The sequence below is a fragment of the Zalophus californianus genome, chromosome 17 (assembly GCF_009762305.2).
Source record: "Zalophus californianus isolate mZalCal1 chromosome 17, mZalCal1.pri.v2, whole genome shotgun sequence".
NCBI classification, from domain to species: Eukaryota; Metazoa; Chordata; class Mammalia; order Carnivora; family Otariidae; genus Zalophus; species Zalophus californianus.
In genome coordinates, this window is record NC_045611.1 from 55,514,522 (window position 1) to 55,536,494 (window position 21,973).

The 21,973-nt window shown below is 42.4% G+C and overlaps 1 protein-coding gene across 1 annotated transcript in view; it reads right to left on the minus strand.

Moving 5' to 3' along the window:
• Nucleotides 1-21,730, minus strand: part of LOC113935809 (zinc finger protein 91-like) — a 65,957-nt gene extending 44,227 nt beyond the window's left edge. The window contains 4 exon segments of the mRNA XM_035725257.1: nt 2,567-4,724; nt 14,566-14,661; nt 15,388-15,514; nt 21,492-21,730. Of these exon segments, the coding sequence (XP_035581150.1) occupies nt 2,567-4,724; nt 14,566-14,661; nt 15,388-15,514; nt 21,492-21,608 (2,498 nt within the window). The 5' untranslated portion in view covers nt 21,609-21,730.
• Nucleotides 21,731-21,973: the final 243 nt, after the last annotated feature.

Sequence of the window (21,973 nt, forward strand, 5' to 3'; positions counted from 1 at the left end):
AGATGTACATTTCAGAAACAACCCAACTTGAGCTAAATCCACTATCAGAAGTATTGCAAAAGGGACCCATACAATGCCTACCATTTGCTTGTATACAAAGAAAAGCTGCTCAGAAATAGTATCAGGACCCTTACTAGAGGGTATTATGATAACCTTCCTGAAAGGACAAGTTAGTTATTGGGGGGCTTTAAATAGCAGAGAACATTGTAAATTAAATAAAGTGTGAAAAAGTATGCAATGTATAACAGCCAGAGGTTAGAAAACCGAATACTGTGGAAAAAATTTATTAGCCTGTGCAAGTTGGTTTTAATAAACTACTGGCTACTTGTTACAGTACATTACCAAGACTATCATTGCAATGGTACTTTTCCACACACATCAAAATCTGGAAGCAGTCAGTTTTTCTCAAATTGTCATTTAGTGTTTTTTTCCCAACCCTCAAAACACAGAAATAGGTTTTTGAATATCAACTAGCCATTTAGGGGACACATTAAGATACAGAGGTACATAAACATTACACAAACCAGAACAGTGGAAATCCTTTTTTGCTATTCTGCAAAACATCACATAATTACAAACACTGCACAATGTAACCCCTTTATTTTATAATGACCTGTGCTGTGTCTTACTACAGTCTTTGGCTTAAGGTCTATTTTGTCTGATGTAAGCATAGCTACCCTGATTTCGTTTGGTTTCTTTTGCATGGAATAGCTTTTCCCACACCTGCACTTTCAGTCTGTGTGTGTTCTTAAGGCTGAAGTGAGTCCCCTTGAAGGAAAATATACTTGGGTCTTCTGTTTCTTGCCATTCAGCCAGTCTATAACTTTTGATTGGAGAATTTAGTCCCTTTATATTTAAAGTAAGCATTGATATAGGTATGTAAGCATTGATACAGGTATGGAGTTACTGTTGTCATTCTTTTCACGGATTCCCGTCTGTTTTAGAATTATTTGCCCTTTCTTATTCATTTGCTCTGTACTTTGTGATTTGATGATTTTCTATATGGGCATACTTAAGATTCTTCTTTCCCTATCTAATGTGTATCTACTACAGGTTTTTGCTTTCTGGTTGCCATGAGGCTTAAAAGAAGGCATCGTCTAGCGGTTGATTTTAAGTTTTTAACAGCTCAATTTCCATACTAAGACGTTTTTAGGCCTGAGGTAACTCAAAAAATATGAAATGTACAATTGTATGTCATTTTAGGGAAGAGTTATCTATTCTCTTTCTGGTATCTGTGCTGATTTCCTCATTTCAACCACATCAACTGATAGCCTCATCTTACAACGATTGCTATTATGAAGGTACATCAGTAGTTTACTGGACTGCCATCTCTTTTCCCTTAAAGGCCAATTAGTAAACCATTTTATTTATAGTATCTAGGACATTTTTTTAGTTTTAATGAATGGGGAATGATGTTCTGAACACCTATTTCATGGTAATTTACATTAATGCTATAACCAAGAACAGCATCCCCATTTAGATTTCCCTCATATACTGTATATCATATTCTCATTCATCTTCCATGGAAAATTAGATACTCATAAAACCCACCTAAGAAGGGCATATCGCATCTTTGATGCAGCAACATTCAGCCACGAAATTTCACACACCCACTAGGCATTAATTAATTTTCTAGCGTGATCTGGGAGTAGAAATGCATTGATATTTACTAGTCACAAATCTCACGTAGGGTCAGTATAAAACAAAAGCACATATTGAAATTAATTGTCCCTATGCAAAAATCCATCCCTTGTAAATCTTTTTTTTAATTATTTTTTATTTTTTTAAAGATTTTATTTATTTGACACAGAGAGACACACAGGGAGAGAGGGAACACAAGCAGGAGGAGTGGGAGAGGGACAAGCGGGCTTCCTGCTGAGCAGAGAGCCCCATATGGGGCTCGATCCCAGGACCCTGGGATCATGACCTGAGACAAGGCAGATGCTTAACGACTGAGCCACCCAGGCGCCCCCCCCTTGTAAATCTTTTGAAGCATAAGAGCATATATGTTATCTAAATGTTTAACTTTGTATTATTCCTTATAATTAAGTATTTTGATGTAGAGAACTGTCTAAACAGAATAACTGATGTACTGCTTTCTACTGATTTCTGTGACATTTATTGACATTTGATGTTCAATTAAATACATTTCTAAATATTTATGTTTTTGAAGTTACTTTCCTTTCTGTACTCTCTAATGTTTTCTAAAAGTGTATATTTAAAAAGGTCTTCCCTCATTCATACGTCTTTGTAGGATTTGAATCTAGTGTGCATTTTGGGATACTGATTCAGGACTGAATTCCAGTTAAAGGCATTGCAACTTTTATACTTTACGGTTCCTATCCTGTACGATAGCTCTGACGCTGAGTAAGTCCCTCTAGAGGTTTACCACATCCTTTACTTTTGCAATGTTTCTCATCAGTAGGAACTCTCTGATGCTGAGTAAGGCTTAAGTACTGTAAGGGGCTTGCCACATTCATCGCATTTGTAAAATGCTCTCCACAATACATTTTCTGATCAGGAATCATGGTTTACCATTGCTTAAAGGCCTTGACACATTCTTTACATTTGTTAAGGTTTCTCTCTAGTATGTATTCTGTAATGATTAGTAAGGTGTGAGTGCTGTTTAAAGGCCCTGCCACATGCTTTACATTTATAAGGTTTCTCTCCAGTATGAATTCTGTGATGTCGAGTAAGTTTTGAGTGCTGTTTAAAGGCTTTGCCACATTCTTTACATTTATAAGGTTTCTCTCCAGTATGAATTCTGTGATGGTAAGTAAGGCTTGAGTTGTGATTAAAGGCCTTGCCACATTCTTTACATTTGTAAGGTTTCTCTCCAGTATGAATTCTGTTATGACTAATAAGTTGTGAGTGCTGGATAAAGGCCTTGCCACATTCTTTACATTTGTAAGGTTTCTCTCCAGTATGAATTCTGTGATGCTGAGTAAGTGTAGAGTCATGTTTAAAGGCCTTGCCACATTCTTTACATTTATAAGGTTTCTCTCCAGTATGAATTCTGTTGTGGTGAATAAGGCTTGAGTGCTGGTTAAAGGCTTTGCCACATTCTTTACATTGGTAAGGTTTCTCTCCAGTATGAATTATGTGATGTTGAGTAAGGTATGAATGCCTATTAAAGGCCTTGCCACATTCCTCACATTTGTAAGGTTTCTCTCCAGTATGAATTCCGTGATGTCGAATAAGATGTGAGTGCTGGCTAAAGGCCTTGCCACATTCTTTACATTTGTAAGGTTTCTCTCTAATATGAATTCTGTGATGACTAATAAGGTGTGAGCGCTGATTAAAGGCCTTGCCACATTCTTTACATTTGTAAGGTTTCTCTCCAGTATGAATTCTGTGATGCTGAGTCAGGCTTGAGTCATGGTTAAAGGCCTTGCCACATTCTTTACATTTATAAGGTTTCTCTCCAGTATGAATTCTGTGATGCTGAGTAAGGCCTGAGTGGTGGTTAAAGGCCTTGCCACATTCTTTACATTTATAAGGTTTCTCTCCAGTATGGATTCTGTGATGGCTAATAAGGTGTGAGCGCTGGATAAAGGCCTTGCCACATTCTTCACATTTGTAAGGTTTCTCTCCATTATGAATTCTGTGATGTTCAGTGAGGCTTGACTGCTGGTTAAAGGCCTTGCCACATTCTTCACATTTGTAAGGTTTCTCTCCAGTATGGATTCGCTTATGTCTATTTACTGATGAGCAGACCTTAAAGGTTTTACCACATTCTTCGCATCTGTACGGTTTCTCTCCAGTATGCATCCCCTGATGTTGAGGTAGTGCTGCGTGCCAGTCAAAGTCTTTGCCACATTCCTTAAAAATGTAACTTTTCTCTCCAGTATGGATTGCCTTAGGTATATTTAGTCCTGATGACTGACTTAACATGTTCCCAGGTTTTTCGCATCCAAATGGGTTTTTTCCCACATGAATTCTCTGATGGTCACCAACATTGGAGGACTGGTTAAGAGTATTCACATATTTATTATACGGATTCTCTCCCATATTCATACTCTTATGTATAATAAGGTTAGAGTTTTGATAAAAGACTTCCCCACATTTATTACATTCATAATGGTTTCCTGGAAAATGAGTCCTCCGATGTTCATCAACATTTGAGCTCTGCTTAAATGTTTCCCCAGATTCAATGCATTGAGCAATTCTGTCTCCATTGAAAATGCTCTGGTAATTCTGTAGGGTCGACTCCTCGGTGAAGGACCTCTCAAATGGATCCCACTTAGCACTTTGTTCTTCGTTTTTAAATTTCTGATTTTCAGAAATATTTGACTGAACAGTCAATCCAATCCTTTTGTCAGAATGGTTCAAATAATTACTTTCAGCATGGACTAGGTAACTTTCCAGATTTTCCAAACTGTCTTTCCCTAAATAGGTATGTTTGAATATTTGATTTGAGATTTTACTTGCAGAATCACACTGGTTTTTGGAAACAGCTGACTTAAAAGGGGAGGTTTTCCAAAATGTTTTATATCGTTCACCATTTTGGACAGTGAGATTCTTATTATGGGCAGTTGTCTGAGTCTGGATATGTCCTTCATGATATCTTTGATACCCTTCACTCTTCCCATCATTGTCCCGGTCTATCATTAAGTGTAAATCCTCAATGTCACTATTTTTGTGTCTACCCATTGACACTTTTTGGAAAGAAGCTTCTATGCTCGGCTTTGGCATGAAGCTCTGGATGTCATGTGAAGATATGGCTGAAAGATATCAAATAAGAGAAAAGTAAAATCATTCCACTGACTACTCTCAGATGAATATGCTGACAGCTTCTAATATACAACCTGAAAATCAGTCAGAGAACATCAGCAAGATGGCTGAGAAGGAATCATCAGGACTTCATTCCTGCGTGGACACATAAACTTGCACACAACATACTGACCACATAGCCTAACATACAGTTCTATAGTCTTGTCATGCTGGAGCACACATCACTTTCCTATACCTCAAAAAAATCAGGAAAAGTCCCCTACGGGCCCAAAATTTGCAGATGGGAGGAAATTTAAACATACAACAGAAACGAACAAAATAGGAAATAGCAAAAATAGGAAAATACCGACAATTGGGAGAGTTGGTTTTCAGGAAAGATCAACAAAAATTAACAGACCTCTAACAAAATCAAGTAATAATGAAAGAAGACCTGAAGCCTCGGTGGCTCAGTTGGTTAAGGATCTGCCTTCAGCTCAGGTCATGATCCCAGGGTCCTAGGATCGGGTCCCACATGGGGCTCCCTGCTTAAGGGGGAGGCTGCTTCTCCCTCTTCCTCTGCCCCTCCCCCCTGCTTGTGCGCTCTCTCTCTCAAATAAATAAAATCTTAAAAAAAGAAAAAGAATGAAAGACCAACGAAAATCAGAAGTGAAGAAGTGAAAGCAGACAGTATAAGTGATACCACAGAAATACAAATAGGCAGTGACAATGGATAATTATATACCAAGAAATAGATACCAAAAATGTGTACAAATTTCAAAAAAGATGTAAGCGACCTGGCAGACCCCATCAAGAAGAAATATTTAAAAATTCACAACTGATCTCCAACTACTAATTAGATTGAAAAAGTAATTTAAAAACTCCCAACCAAGAAAAGTCTTGCGCCAGATGAATTCACTGGATAATTCAGAGATTTGATGGGAAAGTACTTCAAATCTCTTCCCACATTTTTAGAGAGTGAACAGAAGGGAAATTATCAAAACACTTTCTGTGACACCAGCATTACTAGGTGATCAAAGACAAGGGAAGACACGACAAGCAGAGAAGGTGACAAACTACTACCTGTAGTCACACAAAGTCCACAATAAAATAAAGCAAACTGAATCAAAAGCACATTTTACCATTCTACAACATAATTAACAGGAAATTCTTCCTGGAATTTGAGGGTGTTTTAACATATGGAAAACTATAAATTTAAGACTCCACATTAATGAAGATCAAAAATGACATACTGATACAGAACAAGAATATGAGCATACTGGACAACATTTCATTATTAAAAATACTCAATAAAGTATTTATACTTTATAGAAGGAAACCACCTCAACCTAAAAAAGGCCATATATGTATGAAAAGCTGAAATCTAATATATTTATAGTAAGACTATAAGCTACTCCTATATGATCAGAAACAAGGTAATGAAGGGACTTCACTTTCAGTCAACACAGTTAACGAATATTCTAGTCTGAACAAATGGTTAAGAAAAATACATAAATGGAATCCAAACTGGAAAAGAAAATGCAAATTTATCTGTTTACAGATGATATGATCTATACGATCTACCCCTAAAGAATCCTTATTTTTTTGATATTTTGTTGGTCATCACTAGTATTATTTATTTCTGCTAATTTTTTCAGTTAGACACTCCATTTTCAATTTTTTTCTGCTATAAATGTTTGAGTTAAGTTGCTTTTCTCAACTTTTTTTTCCCTTAAAAGTAGGTTCCATGCCTAGCACGGAGCCTAACCAGCTCACCCAGTCCTGAACCCAAGACCCTGAGATCAAGAGTCAGATGCTTAACCGACTGAGCCACCCAGGCGCCCCCAACTTTTCTTCTTAACATTATAAGACAAGGAACTAGAAAAAGAAGAAACTTAGCTGAAATTCAGTAGAGGAAGGAAATAACAAAGAAATACCAGAAATAAATAAACCAGAGACTGTAATAAATAATAACATTGAAATTAATGCCCAGATTGTCCAAAAAATAGACAAAAATTTAACTATATTAACTAAGAATAAAAGAGAAGTCTCAAAAATCAAAATGAGTAATGGAAGAGAAAACACAACAGACAACTACAGAAATATATAGCGTGATAACGTTAGATCGCTACACACAATCATATACTAACAAATCAGGTAACTTAAAAAACCCCCAGATAATTCCTAAAAATACGTAAGTTACCAAGATCGAAATATAAATCTTAAACCCAAGAAACAGGAGATCTTCTCCAACCAGTAACAAGAATGAAAGTTGAATGTGGAATAAAAAAAAACTCCCAGCACAGAAAAGACCAGGACGACATACCTTCATTGGTTAATTCTATCAAACTTAAAAAAAAAAAAAAAAAATTACTGCCAATCTTCATCAACATCTTACAAATGGTGGAATGGTGGGAAAGCATTCAAAATCATTTTATGAGGCCGAGCATTGCCCTGGTACCAAAGCAGGATAAACACAATACAAGAACAAAAAAGGCTAGTTTATTCCATACAGGTGTTGGTAAGTCTGGCTTTCTGTTGATGGCCATTTGCATCAGAAATGTTTCCCCGCTAGCACAGCTATCATCTGGCACAACACTATTGCAATACCACGCACCACATCCCCGCTGCTGTATCCTTTATCCTCACGACTTATTAATTCCACAACTGAAAGCCTGTACCTCCCGTTCCCCTTTACCCAGTTTGCCCATCATCCCTCTCCGTTCCACTCCAGGAAGCGGCAGTTTGTTTTTTTGTTTTATAATGGGTCTGTTTCTGCTTTTTTTGTTGTTGGTTCTTACCATTTATGACAATGTGGAAAGACCTAGGAAAGTATTGTGGTAACGGAGATACGTTGGGCAAGAAGGACAAATACCATGTGATTTCATTTATAGGTGCAATCTAGTGAACAAATGAACAAATAAAAGCACAAACAGACCCAGAAATATCCATTTCATTTTGAATAAGGTCCATGGATAATTCCAAGAAGTATAAAAATTCCACGTTCCACACATTGTATAATGTATATAAACTAGTATAATGTTCCACTAGTTTGCCTATAACAATTTTCCGCTGATGGCAGAAGACAGGACTCCCAGATTCAAGTCCAGGGATCTTATGGCTCACGGCACATCAAATGGCTTAAGCTTCTTGATCACACTAATTTCACTCGCCAGCTCCCGACCCCCAGCTGATACAGGGAGATGCTGCACATGCAGTGGGTTTGTGTCACATCTTTGAGACCCTGAGCGTAGGAAACTCCAGTATCTTGAAGGAGCATACAGGGTACCTTCCTGAACTTTTGCCATAGAAGGAGACATCTCTGTTTTCCCCTGCAGCAAACAAACCTGTCCTCTACCCAAGGGCAAGATATTATCACTATATTCCAAAGCTTTTTAATACACGCACATCAGAGGAAAGACAACTAAGAATAAAAACTTTCAACACCTCTATCCTTAACACATGGAGAAACTTAAAACCACAGAATTATCTCCCAACAATATCCACCACTCGGTTTGACCCCAGCTTGGCTCCTGCCTCATTTTCCCGTATGTACACCATCTTGTCAAACACTAATTAATCTGACACAAGACCTGGGATAAAATCTACTCAATTTGGGTCACCTGGGTAGCTCAGGCGGTTAAGTGTCTGACTCTTGATCTGGGCTCATGTCATGATCTCAGGGTCATAGGGTCAGGTCCTTCAAAAGACTCCGTGCTCAGTGCGCATCATGAAGGCTGCTTGAGATTCTCTCCCTCTCCCCATCCCACCCACCCCCCGCCATGTGCTCACGCTCTCTCTCTCTGTAAACTAAATGAAAACTTTAAAAATTTTAAAAATCAGTTTACATCAGGAAACATTTTTCAAGGCTATAATTGGCAAGATACAATGCAGAAGAACTGGGTGAGCTGTAGCATTCACTTCTGCTCTGTCCCTGTGGGTCTGGGTAAACAAATCCCAGGACCCATGACGGTCTACCTTAAATTTCTGTAGTGAACTCCCTAAGGCAGATGTGTGAAGAACACCTCAACTGTGTGAAAGCATCCTATCTACACGTATCTGATGAGACGATTTTGTACACCTAACCAAGGCAAAGCAGGTCCTGCAAACAGTGGAATCATGGCTCATGACACTAACAGGGCTGAGAATTGGGAAACACATAGGAATTAGGGCAGAGGTGTTCACCACCCACCAACAGGGAATATTATAAAGAGCAATGGAGACACAAAAGATGAAGGGGAGGGCGCCTGGGTGGCTCAGTTGGTTAAGCGACTGCCTTCGGCTCAGGTCATGATCCTGGCGTCCCGGGATCGAGTCCCGCGTCGGGCTCCCTGCTCGGCGGGGAGTCTGCTTCTCCCTCTGACCCTCCCCCCTCTCATGCTCTCTCTCATTCTCTCTCTCTCAAATAAATAAATAAAATCTTAAAAAAAAGGAAAGAAAAGAAAAGTGACATTGGGTGTGCGGTCCTGGGAGATGGCTAAATATCACTAGAGGCAGGAAAAGATGGAGACAAATCACAGGAGAAGTCTGCTCCAAGATTGTGGTGATGTTAATCCATGTGAAGAAATGACTAGCTACAGCAAATGAAAAGAAAGCACAATATAGTATTTTTGGAATACACTTCAATTTGTTATCCATATGGGGAAAAAAAGAAAAAGAACAGAAAACCTCAGTCACTACACAAACTAGAGAAGATTGTTTTTTTCTTAATTTATTTCCTTGAGAGGAGAGAGAGCAAGAGAGTGGGGGTGGGGAGGCAGAGGGAGACGCAGACTCCCCGCCGAGCAGGGAGCCCGATGCGGGGCTCGATCCCAGGACCCCGAGATCATGACCCGAGCTGAAGGCAGATGTTTAACCGATGGAGCCACCCAGGAGCCACCCAGATGCCCCTGAGAACATTGATTTTTAATACATTTCTGATCGATATTGTAAAGACAATTATGTTTTTAGAAAAACACAAAGGATCCTATCTCTGTGGACTCAGTATATGTGAAAATTTATTTTTTGTGTGAAAACTTCTAAAAATGGTAAAAAAACATCAGCCATAAAGGGTCAAATGGCAAACTGGATTACATTAGGAACTTCTCTGCTTCACAGCTCAAGAGATAGAAATAGAGGTACAGTGAGAGAGGAGACAAAGGACTCATTCTCATAATACACACAGAACCACAAAGCCTGAAGAAAAAAATACCAAAACAGAAAAAACAGTCACAGTAACCCACTAGACACCTTGAAAAAGAGATTATCCAAAGGTTAATGCCCAAATCCAGAGTGGTAAGAAGTAACAACAACAAAAAAGCAAATGAAACCACGACTTTGTGACGTCATATAACAAACAGGAGCCCAATGTCAAAATCACATAAATTACCACATTTTGGAGAGTATGTGGATAAACTAGAAACCCCATACACTGCTGGTTGGCACAAGCGACTGAGGAAGGGCTTGGTCATATCTAGTAAAGCTGAACACACGTAAACATATTTGCCAACAATCCTCCCACATAAATAGCGAGCAGATGTGTGCATGTTCCACTAAAGGACAAATTATAGATTTTACATACCAGTACGATTCATGACAGCCCTCCACTAAGACCTACCCCCTCCCATTAACACCAGGATGATGTACTCATTTGATATTCACACAATGCAATTGTATCAGTCCATTCTAATGAAGGATGCACAGTAACATGGAGGAATACAGATCAATTCACAGACAGAATAAAGGCTGAATACAAGAGTTCCCATTGCCTGACTATATTTATATAAAGTACAAAATGAGGACCGCAATCTCTTGCCCTCCATGTTAAGGGAACTTGGGGGAATGTTACTCGGGAGCTTGAGGGGAAGTTTAGAGAACAAGTAATATCGTTTCTTGACCTCAATGGCTTACAGATATGTGATCAGTCTGTGAAATTCCACGGAGCTGTTCACTTGTGTTCTGTACGTGTGACTTTACTTTAAAAAATATTCAACAGGGGGCACCTGTCTGGCTCAGTTTGTGGAGCAGGCAAGTCTTGACCTAGGGGTTGTGAGTTTGAGCCCTGTGTTGGGGGTAGAGGTTGCTAGGAAATGGGGTCTTAAAAAAAAAAAAAAAAAAAAAGATGTTGACCTCCTAATCTTAAAAATAAAAAAATACAATTCAAATAAAAAAAAATACTCAAAAGCAAAAAATAGATGTATGTGAAGAGTGTCACAAAGTACATATATTGACAAGGTGAAATTAAACGTAGGAAGGGCCAGATTTTCAAAGCATGCTTTAATTTCTAGCTAAAGCAATATGGTATTGAGTATACAACGTTCACAGAAAAAAGAAGGGAATGTAGAATTATTTTCTTAAAATGCATATAGGAAAACACAAGAAAAACATAGGGAGGGTGTTAGGAAAAACACAGAAATGTGGTATATCCAAGCCCTAACATCTCCATTAGAGTATTAAACATAAACCAAATGTTCCTGGTAACACTAAACGTTGCTTCAATATATGCCACTGGAATTTTCCTAGAGATAGAACTAAACCATGAGGATGAAATTGAAAAAAAGAAAACAAAACAATCCGTGATAACCAATCAACCGGCATGGTAAAATAAATATCTTACTGAATAATCTTTAAAACTAAAGGAGTTTGGGGGCGCCTGGGTGGCTCAGTTGGGCGTCTGCCTTCGGCTCAGGCCGTGATCCCGGGGTCCTGGGATCGAGCCCCGCGTCGGGCTCCCTGCTCGGCGGGAGGCCTGCTTCTCCCTCTCCCACTCCCCCTGCTTGTGTTCCCTCTCTCGCTGTGTCTCTCTCTGTCAGATAAATAAAATCTTAAAAAACAACAACAACAACAAAAAACTAAGGGAGTTTGTCACTATTATTAGTAGTGTTATTTTTCAAGATCTAAATGTACATGATTTTGTCTACGGCCATACCACCCTGAACACACCCGATCGTGTCTAAATGTACATGATTTCAATAATGTATTTCATGGACGCACATATATAAACATATGCATATGTACATAGGGAAACATTTATTTTTAGCCCATGAGACATAACAAATTTTATCACAGAGGGTTGACATCACATTTAGAATTCTTATTTTCATTTTTAACTGTCTAAATTTCACAAATATTTGATTGCTTGATTAATCCAATTTTATATTTGAAATGGTTTGAATGAAGGGCGCCTGGGTGGCTCAGCTGGTTAGGCGACTGCCTTCGGCTCAGGTCATGATCCTGGAGCCCCGGGATCGAGTCCCGCATCGGGCTCCCTGCTCAGCGGGGAGTCTCCCTCTCCCTCTGATTCTCCTCCCTCTCACGCTCTCTGTCTCTCATTCTTTCTCTCTCAAATAAATAAAATCTTAAAAAAAAAAAATGGTTTGAATGATAACTTCCAGCATGGGCTAGGTGACTTTCCAAAATTAACAAATGTCCTTTCAGAAAATACGTATGTTTAAAAAATGGATTTGGGTCCTTGCATTCAAAGCCATCGTTCTGCAAATATAACTGACTTAAGGTGGGGTTCTCCCCCAATTGTTTTATATCCTTTATCTCTCTGGCAGTAAAAATTTCATTATGGGTATTTGTCCCAGTTTGGTTATATCCCTTATGACATCCTTCCTGCCCTTCACTACCCCCCCCAACACCTTCGCAGTCATTCGTTAAGTATAAATACTCAGAACCATTGCTTCCACATCTTCCCGTATCGTTCCATGGAATGAATCTTCCTTGCTTGTCTTTACCAACAAGCTTAAGGTGTTATGGAAAGACACAACTAAAAGATTTAAAATAAGCTATCCCACTTACTGAACTCACATGCATTTATGTTAAAATGCTAATGTGCAAAATTAATACGCATCCTAGGACAGCAACAGAATGGAGAAATAGGAAGCATCAGGACTTTGCTCCTCCATGGGGACAAAAATAGACTAAATTACCTTTTAGAGTGCTCCAGAAGCCAGTTAGGAGAACACAGCATCCCCAGGCAACTACAAATGATGAAGAGCCACATCAAAGAGACAAGGAAAGTTTGTGACACTTGCCCACAACAGTGGCTCACCTACCCTGACACTCGACGGCAACACGGTGAGAAAACCCTTACCTCTCCTCAGGAGAGAACAAATGAGTTGCCTATATGGTCATGATTTGGATTCTTTGCAGCTGCCTATGGGACTTGCCTCCGTCCTGCGTGACATGGGACACAGAGGGAATGAGACCACCCGCTGAATGCAGTGTGCTGGCTGCTCAGACAAAGGGTGAGCCTTTGTTCAAACAATGAAGAGACAACAGAGCTGAAGACAGAGAGGAAGGTATCATGCATTCTAAAGAAGTAATCCCACTTTCTTAAACTGGGAAATTACGAAAACTCAGACAAGACAAATGCCCAGAACATGCATGACAGGCCCCAGAATTACTATTATTCGTGTACTCCTACTAAAGAAAGCAAGTCCGTAATTCTGGGCCCACCGGCTGTTTTTTAAATTCCCAAATATCAACGGAAGTTCACAAGGCATACAAAGAAATAGAAATAGGTGTTCCAACCAGAGGAATGAAATAAATCTCCCAAACTGGCCCTGAGTTATTAAGAATTATTGTCAACAAACAATTAATTGCCTGACAAAGAATTCTAATAACCATCATAAAGATGCTCATGGAGGAAGAAGAGAAAACAGGTAACTAAGTGGTATCAGGAAAACTATGCATGACCAAAATGTAAACTCAGAGACAGGAAGTATAACAATAATGAACTAGAAATTGGGAGCTGGGGCGCCTGGGTGGCTCAGATGGTTAAGCGTCTGCCTTCGGCTCAGGTCATGATCCCAGGGTCCTGGGATCGAGTCCCAAGGGGCAGGGAGCCTGCTTCTCCCTCTGCCTCCCTCCCTCCCCCTCTCTCTCTCTCTCATGAATAAATAAAGAAAATCTTAAAAAAGAAAATACGGGGATTTTACTAATTATCTACCTCACTTCTTATAAAGCACATGCCCATGTCGTATCAGAAATGTTGATCTGAAACGTGAGAGATCACTCTCTCATATAACTAATAAGAAAGTGAAAACAACACATGACAAAGTCAAAAGAATACAAAATTATAAAATGATCCAATTACTAAGAAATAAGGTAACAATTGAGAATTTAATATAGAATGTGAGTTCTAAGGTTGTAAGGTCTAAATGTTCTAGTTCCCCTGTGGCATTAATTCAGGTAGGAATTCTAGGATACAAACAGATACATTACATTGCTTCACCATTGAGGAACGGAAAACACAGTGATAATTTCTAATTTCAGTTCATAGAAAAAAATTCACTTTTGAAGTGAAATAAAGGATTAGATTTTCCTATTTTAGGGAAGTGCTTTGTTATCTGATAAATTACTGAGTCTCAATTTTGTACAATTAAAATTAAACCTTCCATAACATTGGAAAGCATAAAACAGAAAACATGGGATGTCTGTCATCAGTGTTCCTGGGATTTCTACACCAAACCCCAATATGTTTACAACCACCCTGACACTTTTCACACGAGGCAAACAGAACTTACAAAGGGCTTAACACTAAGGTCCTCAGATGTATGGAGACTTTCCCAGGGCCCTCACAGCTGTGGAGAAGCCCGCAGACTATGGAGGCCCCCCCGCTCCCAGGAGAGTCCCCTGGCCCTCCCTGCAGATGTGACGGACCATCACTGGAGCGGAAGGAGAATCCCTAGAGAATGTAAGAGCTTGAGAATGTTGACTAGCAGGTATCTCTTTGTGAGAGGAAGAAAAATAGGTTTCTCAAGATTATTTGCACTCAAGGAGAGCTACTTAAAACACACTTTAAGGTCAATCTTCCTGCTTCACATTTGGACCTCACCTCTGTCAGCTGCTTCATTCATTCCCACCTACCTGGATGGAAGGCTACTGTCTCCTTTCTCTTCACATCCCAAGGCTCCTTCTTTTGCTCCAAAAAGGAGACCAGGTCTGGCTTTGACACAATGAGACCTGGTCATCAGAAAAAAAGGAATAAATAGGAGTATTGCTGGAGATTTTCAATCCAGTATCATGCTCAGTAGAGAAGACAGGACATTTGTAGCATCTAAAAATGACTTCACAGATGCTCTTGATCAACAGCCCCTTTAGAAGACACAGGAGAGATTTCAAATGTTCACATCCTGACCTCCACCTCCAAGTACTAGACAATAGTGAGTGGAAATTGGAGTAGTAGAAGATGCGGGCAGTACCATGTTTCGCCACTCACTGTTTAGAATTGCCACTCAACTACAGAAATGATGATGTTCCCTTAAGGAAGGAGAAGCTAACGCTGAAAAGGCAGCATCAGGAAGATTTTTCTCTACATCTACAAACCCCTACTTATTTCCCTTACTGCCTGGATGTGAATTGCATTCATTCAAAGTGGAGTCTTCCAAGAGACAGTCTTCAAAGGAAGGAACGAGCGGTGTCTGGGTGGCTCCGTCAGGTAAGTGTCTGCCTTCAGCTCAGGTCATGGTCCCGGGGTCCTGGGATCGAGCCCCACATCAGGCTCCCTGCTCAGTGGGGAGCCTGCTTCTCTCTCACTCTCTGCCCCCTCCCCCTGCTCATGCTCCGCCTCTTGCTCTTTCTCTCTCTCTCAAGTAAATAAATAAAATCTTAAACAAAACAAAACAAAAACAAAGAAAGGAACAAAACCCTGAGTGTGGTTTGGGGAAGCCTGGCAGGAGTTATTCTCACCCAGGAAGAGGAGGTGTCCGTAGTTCTCTAACATCACATCCCTGTACAGTTCCCGCTGAGTGTGGTTCAGGCATCCCCACTCCTCCTGGGAGAACTCTATGGCCACATCCCTGAATGTCAGCAGTGCCTGCAATAAACACCACAGTTACCGAGTGGCCATTGGCAGAGTTCACAATGGTCCCTAAGATCAAAGAACAAGTTAATGTCACCAGCTAGACCTAAGACCTGACCTGCCCTGCTTACCTGCTTGTACCCTCCGACCTTTGTCCCACATTTTACTGAACCTCTTGTTTCCACCTTATCTTTTACTTTATTCAAACATGTGCAGAGTGTCCTTCCAGGGAAAGAGAAACTATCCAACAAAGGGTACCGACTGCTCTGAGGAAGAGCTGGGGCTGGCCCAGTTTGAGCTTAACTCCCAATGACCCCTAAGCAGATGGCCCACGGAGTCACCCATGGAATGATCTACACTTCCTTTTATCTCATTATAATATTAAAATCTCCACCCGAGGAGGAGGAGCACAAAGCTCATTTACATTAACACAAAGCACGTAGTTAAGTGTCTTTTCTTTTTTTTTTTTTTTAAGATTTTATTTATTTATTGGACGGAGACACAAGGAGAGAGGGAACACAAGCAGGGGGAGCGGGCTTCTCGTGGAGCAGGGAGCCCGATGGGGGGCTCGATCTCGGCACTCCGGGATCATGACCTGAACCCAAGGCAGACGCTTAACCAACTGAGCCACCCAGGCGCCCCGAGAAGTGTGTTCTTGGGGCACTTGTGCCACCTTATGCCCAGCTCTACGTATGACAAGCCTCCGCTTTTTAAATATCCACCCTAGGGGCGCCTGGGTGGCTCACTTGTTAAGTGTCCGCCTTCGGCTCAGGTCATGATCCCGGGGTCCTGGGATCGAGCCCCGCACTGGGCTCCCTGCTCAGCGGGAAGCCTGCTTCTCCCTCTCCCGCTCCCCCTGCTTGTGTTCCCTCCCTCGCTGTGTCTGTCAAATAAATAAAAAATCTTTAAAAAAAAAAAAATATATATATATATATATATATCGGGCGCCTGGGTGGCTCAATCATTAAGCATCTGCCTTCGGCTCAGGTCATGATCCCAGGGTCCTGGGATCGAGCCCCGCATCGAGCTCCCTGCTCCGCGGGAAGCCTGCTTCTCCCTCTGCCACTCCCCCTGCTTGTGTTCCTGCTCTCGCTGTCTCTCTGTCACATAAATAAATAAAATCTTAAATATATATATATATATATATCTCCACCCTAATCCCAAATAATAGGAAATCATTCCCCCTTGCACTGTGTCTGCTTTGGAAGTTATTCCCTGGGATCTCCTTACATGCTGCAAATCAAGTTTCCTACCTGTTGTAGTTTCTATCTGTGATTCCCCAAGGAGTGAACTCCTTCTAGCTGAGTTATATTAGAACTGGTTCTGGCTTAGGTGAGTTTCCTCCTTGATGCATTAAGATAATTTTTAACACAGTAACGTGCTCTAATGTGTTCTCTACGTGTAACGTAAGAGGATGGCATATGATCCAGAAAACTGTTCTAAACACTGTGTATTTATCCAAGATCATTTGTAAAATGAAGGCGTCAACAGAGGCATAACAAATTATTGAGTACTGTACTTATATCATACATTATAGGTTATGTCTTTTTCTTTTTAAAGATTTTATTTATTTATTTGAGAGAAAGAGAGCGCGAGCGCAAGCAGGGTGGGAGGGGCAGAGGGAGAGGGAGAAGCAGGCTCCCCGCTGAGCAGGGAGCCCAACTCAGAACTCGATCTCAGGACCCTGGAGATCATGACCTGAGCCAAAGGCAGACATTGAACCAAGTGAGCCACCCAGGTGCCCCTAGTTCTGTCTACCTCTTAGGTGGAATGTTTGAGGGGGTTACAAATGTACTGATTAGTGGGTTACAAATGTACTGATCAAATTCTAAAGTGAATGAGAATTTCACAACAGCGCACTGGAGATCTTGGTTTTCTTTTTTTTTTTTTTTTAAGATTTTATTTATTTATTTGAGAGAGAGAGAGAGAATGAGAGAGAGAGAGCACGAGAGGGAAGAGGGTCAGAGGGAGAAGCAGGCTCTTCGCCGAGCAGGGAGCCCGATGCAGGGCTCGATCCCAGGACCCTGGCATCATGACCTGAGCCGAAGGCAGTCGCTTAACGACTGAGCCGCCCAGGCGCCCTAACAATTACAGGTTCTACTGGAATAGTAAGAAAGCCAACAACAATCCTTTCTCAGCATTTCCTCCTTACAAGAGAGCATCTAACAGTTTTTCATAAATTCGTAGAAAATATGAAATATTACTCTAAGAGAGCAAACACATTGTTCTTCTATTATTATGAGAAGATTTTGTCAAACAACCGGTAACAGATCAGAAGGGATCAGGTTTTCACGCTGGTTGTCTGACCTAGAGTCGATCTAAAATGAAATGCAGGTCAGTATACAGAGAGGACCCTATAAAGCATATTCATAGCAGGTGTCAAACCTGAGAAGAATGAGGGAAACAAGAAGGGATCCACACAACACTCATGTACTGTTTTACAGTTCATGCGCACATCCATACATTCAGAAAGTAGAGATATACACATTAAAAGTTACAGAGTACAGAAATGTCATGGTGACTAATTTAAGAAACATTTCAAAGACATGACACTTATAAAGCTCCTTCTGGATAAAGATGCTTCTGTCTTTTATTCACTCTCAACACAAACACATTGAATGATACAAATAAAAGAGGTATTACTTCTAAGTCGACTGTGATGAGGGCCAGAAGCAGAAAAAGATTCACTGTTAGCCAGAAGGCCCACCTAGAGCCTGCATACTTCTAGTAAGGATCAAATAAGGGCTGGTTGCTCCGTTCTTAAAAAGGTCTTTTGACTGCCTGTACCTCTCACCAATAGTATCGAACTGAATAAGCACCAGAGAAATCTTGCCAAAGTAGTTTTACAAGTAGAAATTCAAAGAAACACTTACGATCTAATACTCCCTGCATGTCCCCAGCCCCTTGCACACTCTGCATGTACCTACCAGCTTCCTGCAGGCTGAAGTGCATCTTTTTCTGCCCACAGGTCGTGTCTGTATGCTTCTTAAATACAATTACTAACTGGTGCCTTTAAAGGTAGCAATTTTTCCTTCTTGACTGTTGTGCTCAATAACCCCACACCATAGTATTTCACTGAAAACTTTCGTCTCAGTCATCGTTTGTGCTCTGTATTATTTCAGGATTTTAAGACACTCAAAACATGTTAATGATGTGATTCTTGTTTTCTTTTTCTGAAAATACAAAGAAGTAAATAGAAGAGTATGTTTGTGGGGTGCGCCTGAGTGGCTCAGTCGTTAAGCGTCTGCCTTCGACTCAGGTCATGATCCCAGGATCTTGGGATCGAGCCCCACATCGGGCTCCCTGCTCGGCGGGAAGCCTGCTTCTCCCTCTGCCTCTGCCTGCCACACCCCCTGCTTGGGCTCGCTCTCTCGCTGTCAAATAAAAAAAATCTTTAATTAAAAAAAAAAAAAAAGAGTACGTTTGTGACATGAGTGTGGAGCAAAATAAAAACCTATGGGATAGAGGTCTGGCTGATTTAGAACCTCCAGTCCCAGAAGTCACTCTCTAGTACACAAAGGTAGAGTCTTCATTGTCCAGTGGAAACTGATGTGATATGAGCCAGGAACCAAAGGTCAAGAAAGAATTTTTGAGCTATCTCCAGTGCAAAATCTGTTTTTTTGTTGTTTAAGTAGGCTCTATGCCCAGGGTAGAGCCCAACGTGGAGCTTGAACTCAAGACCCTGAGATCAAGGGCTAAGCTGAGACCAAGACTCGACTTAACCCAATGAGCCACTAAGATGTCCTGCAGAAACCTGTTTTTAGTATAAAGCTTGGGGACAGGGCCTGTGGGCAGGAAGAGCTGCAGCGTGATTATGAGGAACCACTGCTTGTATACTTTTAAGTTAGTGCGGGTAGAGATGGAATTTGAAAAGGGATTTTCATAAGGTCTGGCTTTTGTCAGGCTAAGGTTGCTTTTTGTCTCTAGCTGCAAGTAGTAAGGAAATTTCACTTTATCCACATTTCTTTTGCCTTTGTTCTCCTCAGCAGAAACGACAAGTGAACAGAAACTCAGGAGAAGTCTCCAGTTTAAATGGGATGGTTTCTGCACATCGCTCAGTAAATCCATCTAAGATCCTTACAAATGATAAGGGGTTGGGGAGATATGAACAATATGGGGGAAAAATCTGGCAGAGAGCCCCCAAGCCAATGAAAGGTAACACTAGCTATAAGGAAACAAATTGATATCAGTGCCTAATGATGTGGGAAAGAAAGGCAGGAGTAAAATTGTTACTTTTCCTTTACTACCTACAGCCCACTGACAAGTCCTTGAAACAGGCAGGGTGACATTCCTCTAGGGACTCAACTGCCTGGATGGTAACACTTGGCTAAGGGGAAAAGGCAAGCTTAGCCCGACCCCCAAGATCCTGTAAAAGTCTACTTTAACATATAAAAATTGCTTTGGGGGGGCGCCTGGGTGGCTCAGTCGTTTAAGCATCTGCCTTCAGCTTGGGTGGTGATCCCCGGGTCCTGGGATCGAGCCCTGCATCCGGCTCCCTGCACAGCAGGAAGCCTGCTTCTCCCTCTCCCACTCCCCCTGCTTGTGTTCCCTTTCTGTCTCTCCGTCAAAAGATAAATAAAATCTTTAAAAAAAAAAAACCCAAAAAACTTTAAAAATTGCTTTGGAAACTTCCTTTATCTATAACCCCCCCCCCCCCCCCCCCCCGCCCCATGATACCTGTTGGCACTCATTCCCCAAGCATATGACCCACGGATCTGAAGGGTCTCATGACTTAGGTTTTATTAGACAGTAATAAACGACCTTTTCCTAACAAGAGCTAGCACTAGCACCCTCAAGGGTCTGGAAACCTTGCTTCCAAAATTCCTTAGAGACTAATGCTATCCCTAACCCCCTCCCAACTTGAAAGTATATAATGGGCCACTCCTCATGACCCCCGTGCAGCACTTTCTGCCCACAGGTCTTGTCCCCGTGCTTTAATAAATCCACCTTTTTGCACCAAAGATGGGTCAACTTGGCCATTGGCTTCCAACCATGTCTTTCCTACATCACCTAAGGCACACTGAAGGAACTATTATTACTGCTGTGTTCTCCTGGCCCCCAAACAGTATATCAGAATATAAATCGAAATTATGAGAATACAGTTGATTTATGCAAACTCCGATCACGTACAGTTTCCATGTCCTGTAATATCTAGTATTTTTTAAATAGAATACCTTTTTTCACATTCTAAAGAGGAAGAGTCCCCCTTTTTCCAGAACATTCAGAGTTGGTCTGGTCCTCATATTCAGCCTGGGTATTTGTGCATTCTTAATCCTGGTCTACGCAGAGCTGATAAACCAGTTCGGGCCTACATGGGAATTGGCTTGCTTCACTGACATCCCAGGACCAGACCCCATCAGCAATAGGAAACTTGGACTCCACACTTTCCCCTGTGAAACTATCACCAAGGGAGTACTTGCAGGACTTCAATTCAAACTGCCGATTGATGGGGCGCCTGGGTGGCTCAGTCGGTTAAGCCTCTGCCTTCAGCTGGAGTCATGATCCTGGTCATGCCACTGGGATCCAGCCCAGCATCGGGCTCTCGGCTCAGCGAGGAGTAGGCTTCTCCCTCTCCCTCGGTCCTTACCCCTCCGGCTTGTCTCTCAAAAAAAATCTTTAAAAACAGGTGCGAAAGAGTGGGGGGTAGGGACGCGGGCCAGGCAGGGCCTGGGCCTGGGCGTGCTTGGGTTGAAGCGGGTGGTGAGAGTGGAAGGTTGAAGGGGAGATTGGGGAGGATGGAGCAGCAGGGCCAAGGTGGGCGGGCCTGTGCAGCTGAGACCCCAGATGCGGGCGGCCTGCCCTCTACCGGCTCCAATGCGGTCCTTTGTTCCTTCCTAGGCGATGTCCCGCTTTCCCCAGGGGAGCCGATGGGCCCGCGGAGGTCGACGAGCACGGCCTAGAGCCCGGGGACTCGCCTTCCCGCCGCCCCCCACCCCCGCCCGGCAGCCGAGAGCAGAGGCCGCACTACCCGCCGCGCTGGCGGGGCGAGTACCTGATGGACTAAGACTGCAGCCGGCGCGGCCTGGTGTGCGTGGTGTGCGGGGGCGCGCTGGCCACGCTCAAGGTCAGCAAGGTCAGCACCATCCAGCGGCACATCGTGCAGGTGCATCCCTTCTCCACGCGCCCGAGGAGCGCCAGACCATCCTGGAGGCCTACGAGGCGGCGGCGCTGCGCAGCTACGGCCAGGAGGGCTTCGGGCCGCGGGCCCTGACGCCGCAGAGGCTTCGCGGGGCGGGCGGGGCGGGCGGGGCGGGCGGGGAGGCTCCGCCCCCTGCTCGCGGGTTCGGCCGGCCCTCGGGGGCTGACACCTTGCTTCCCGGGGCGCTGGCCGCCGCCGCCGTCCCCCGGCTGGCCGGGCCGGGCGGAGACAGGAATTGGGTGGGGTCGCCGGCTTCCGCTCGGCGCCCCGGAGCCCCCCGGCCTGGTCGGTGCTCTGCGGGAAGCGCGCGCTCCCCTCTCGGATCTGGAACCCTG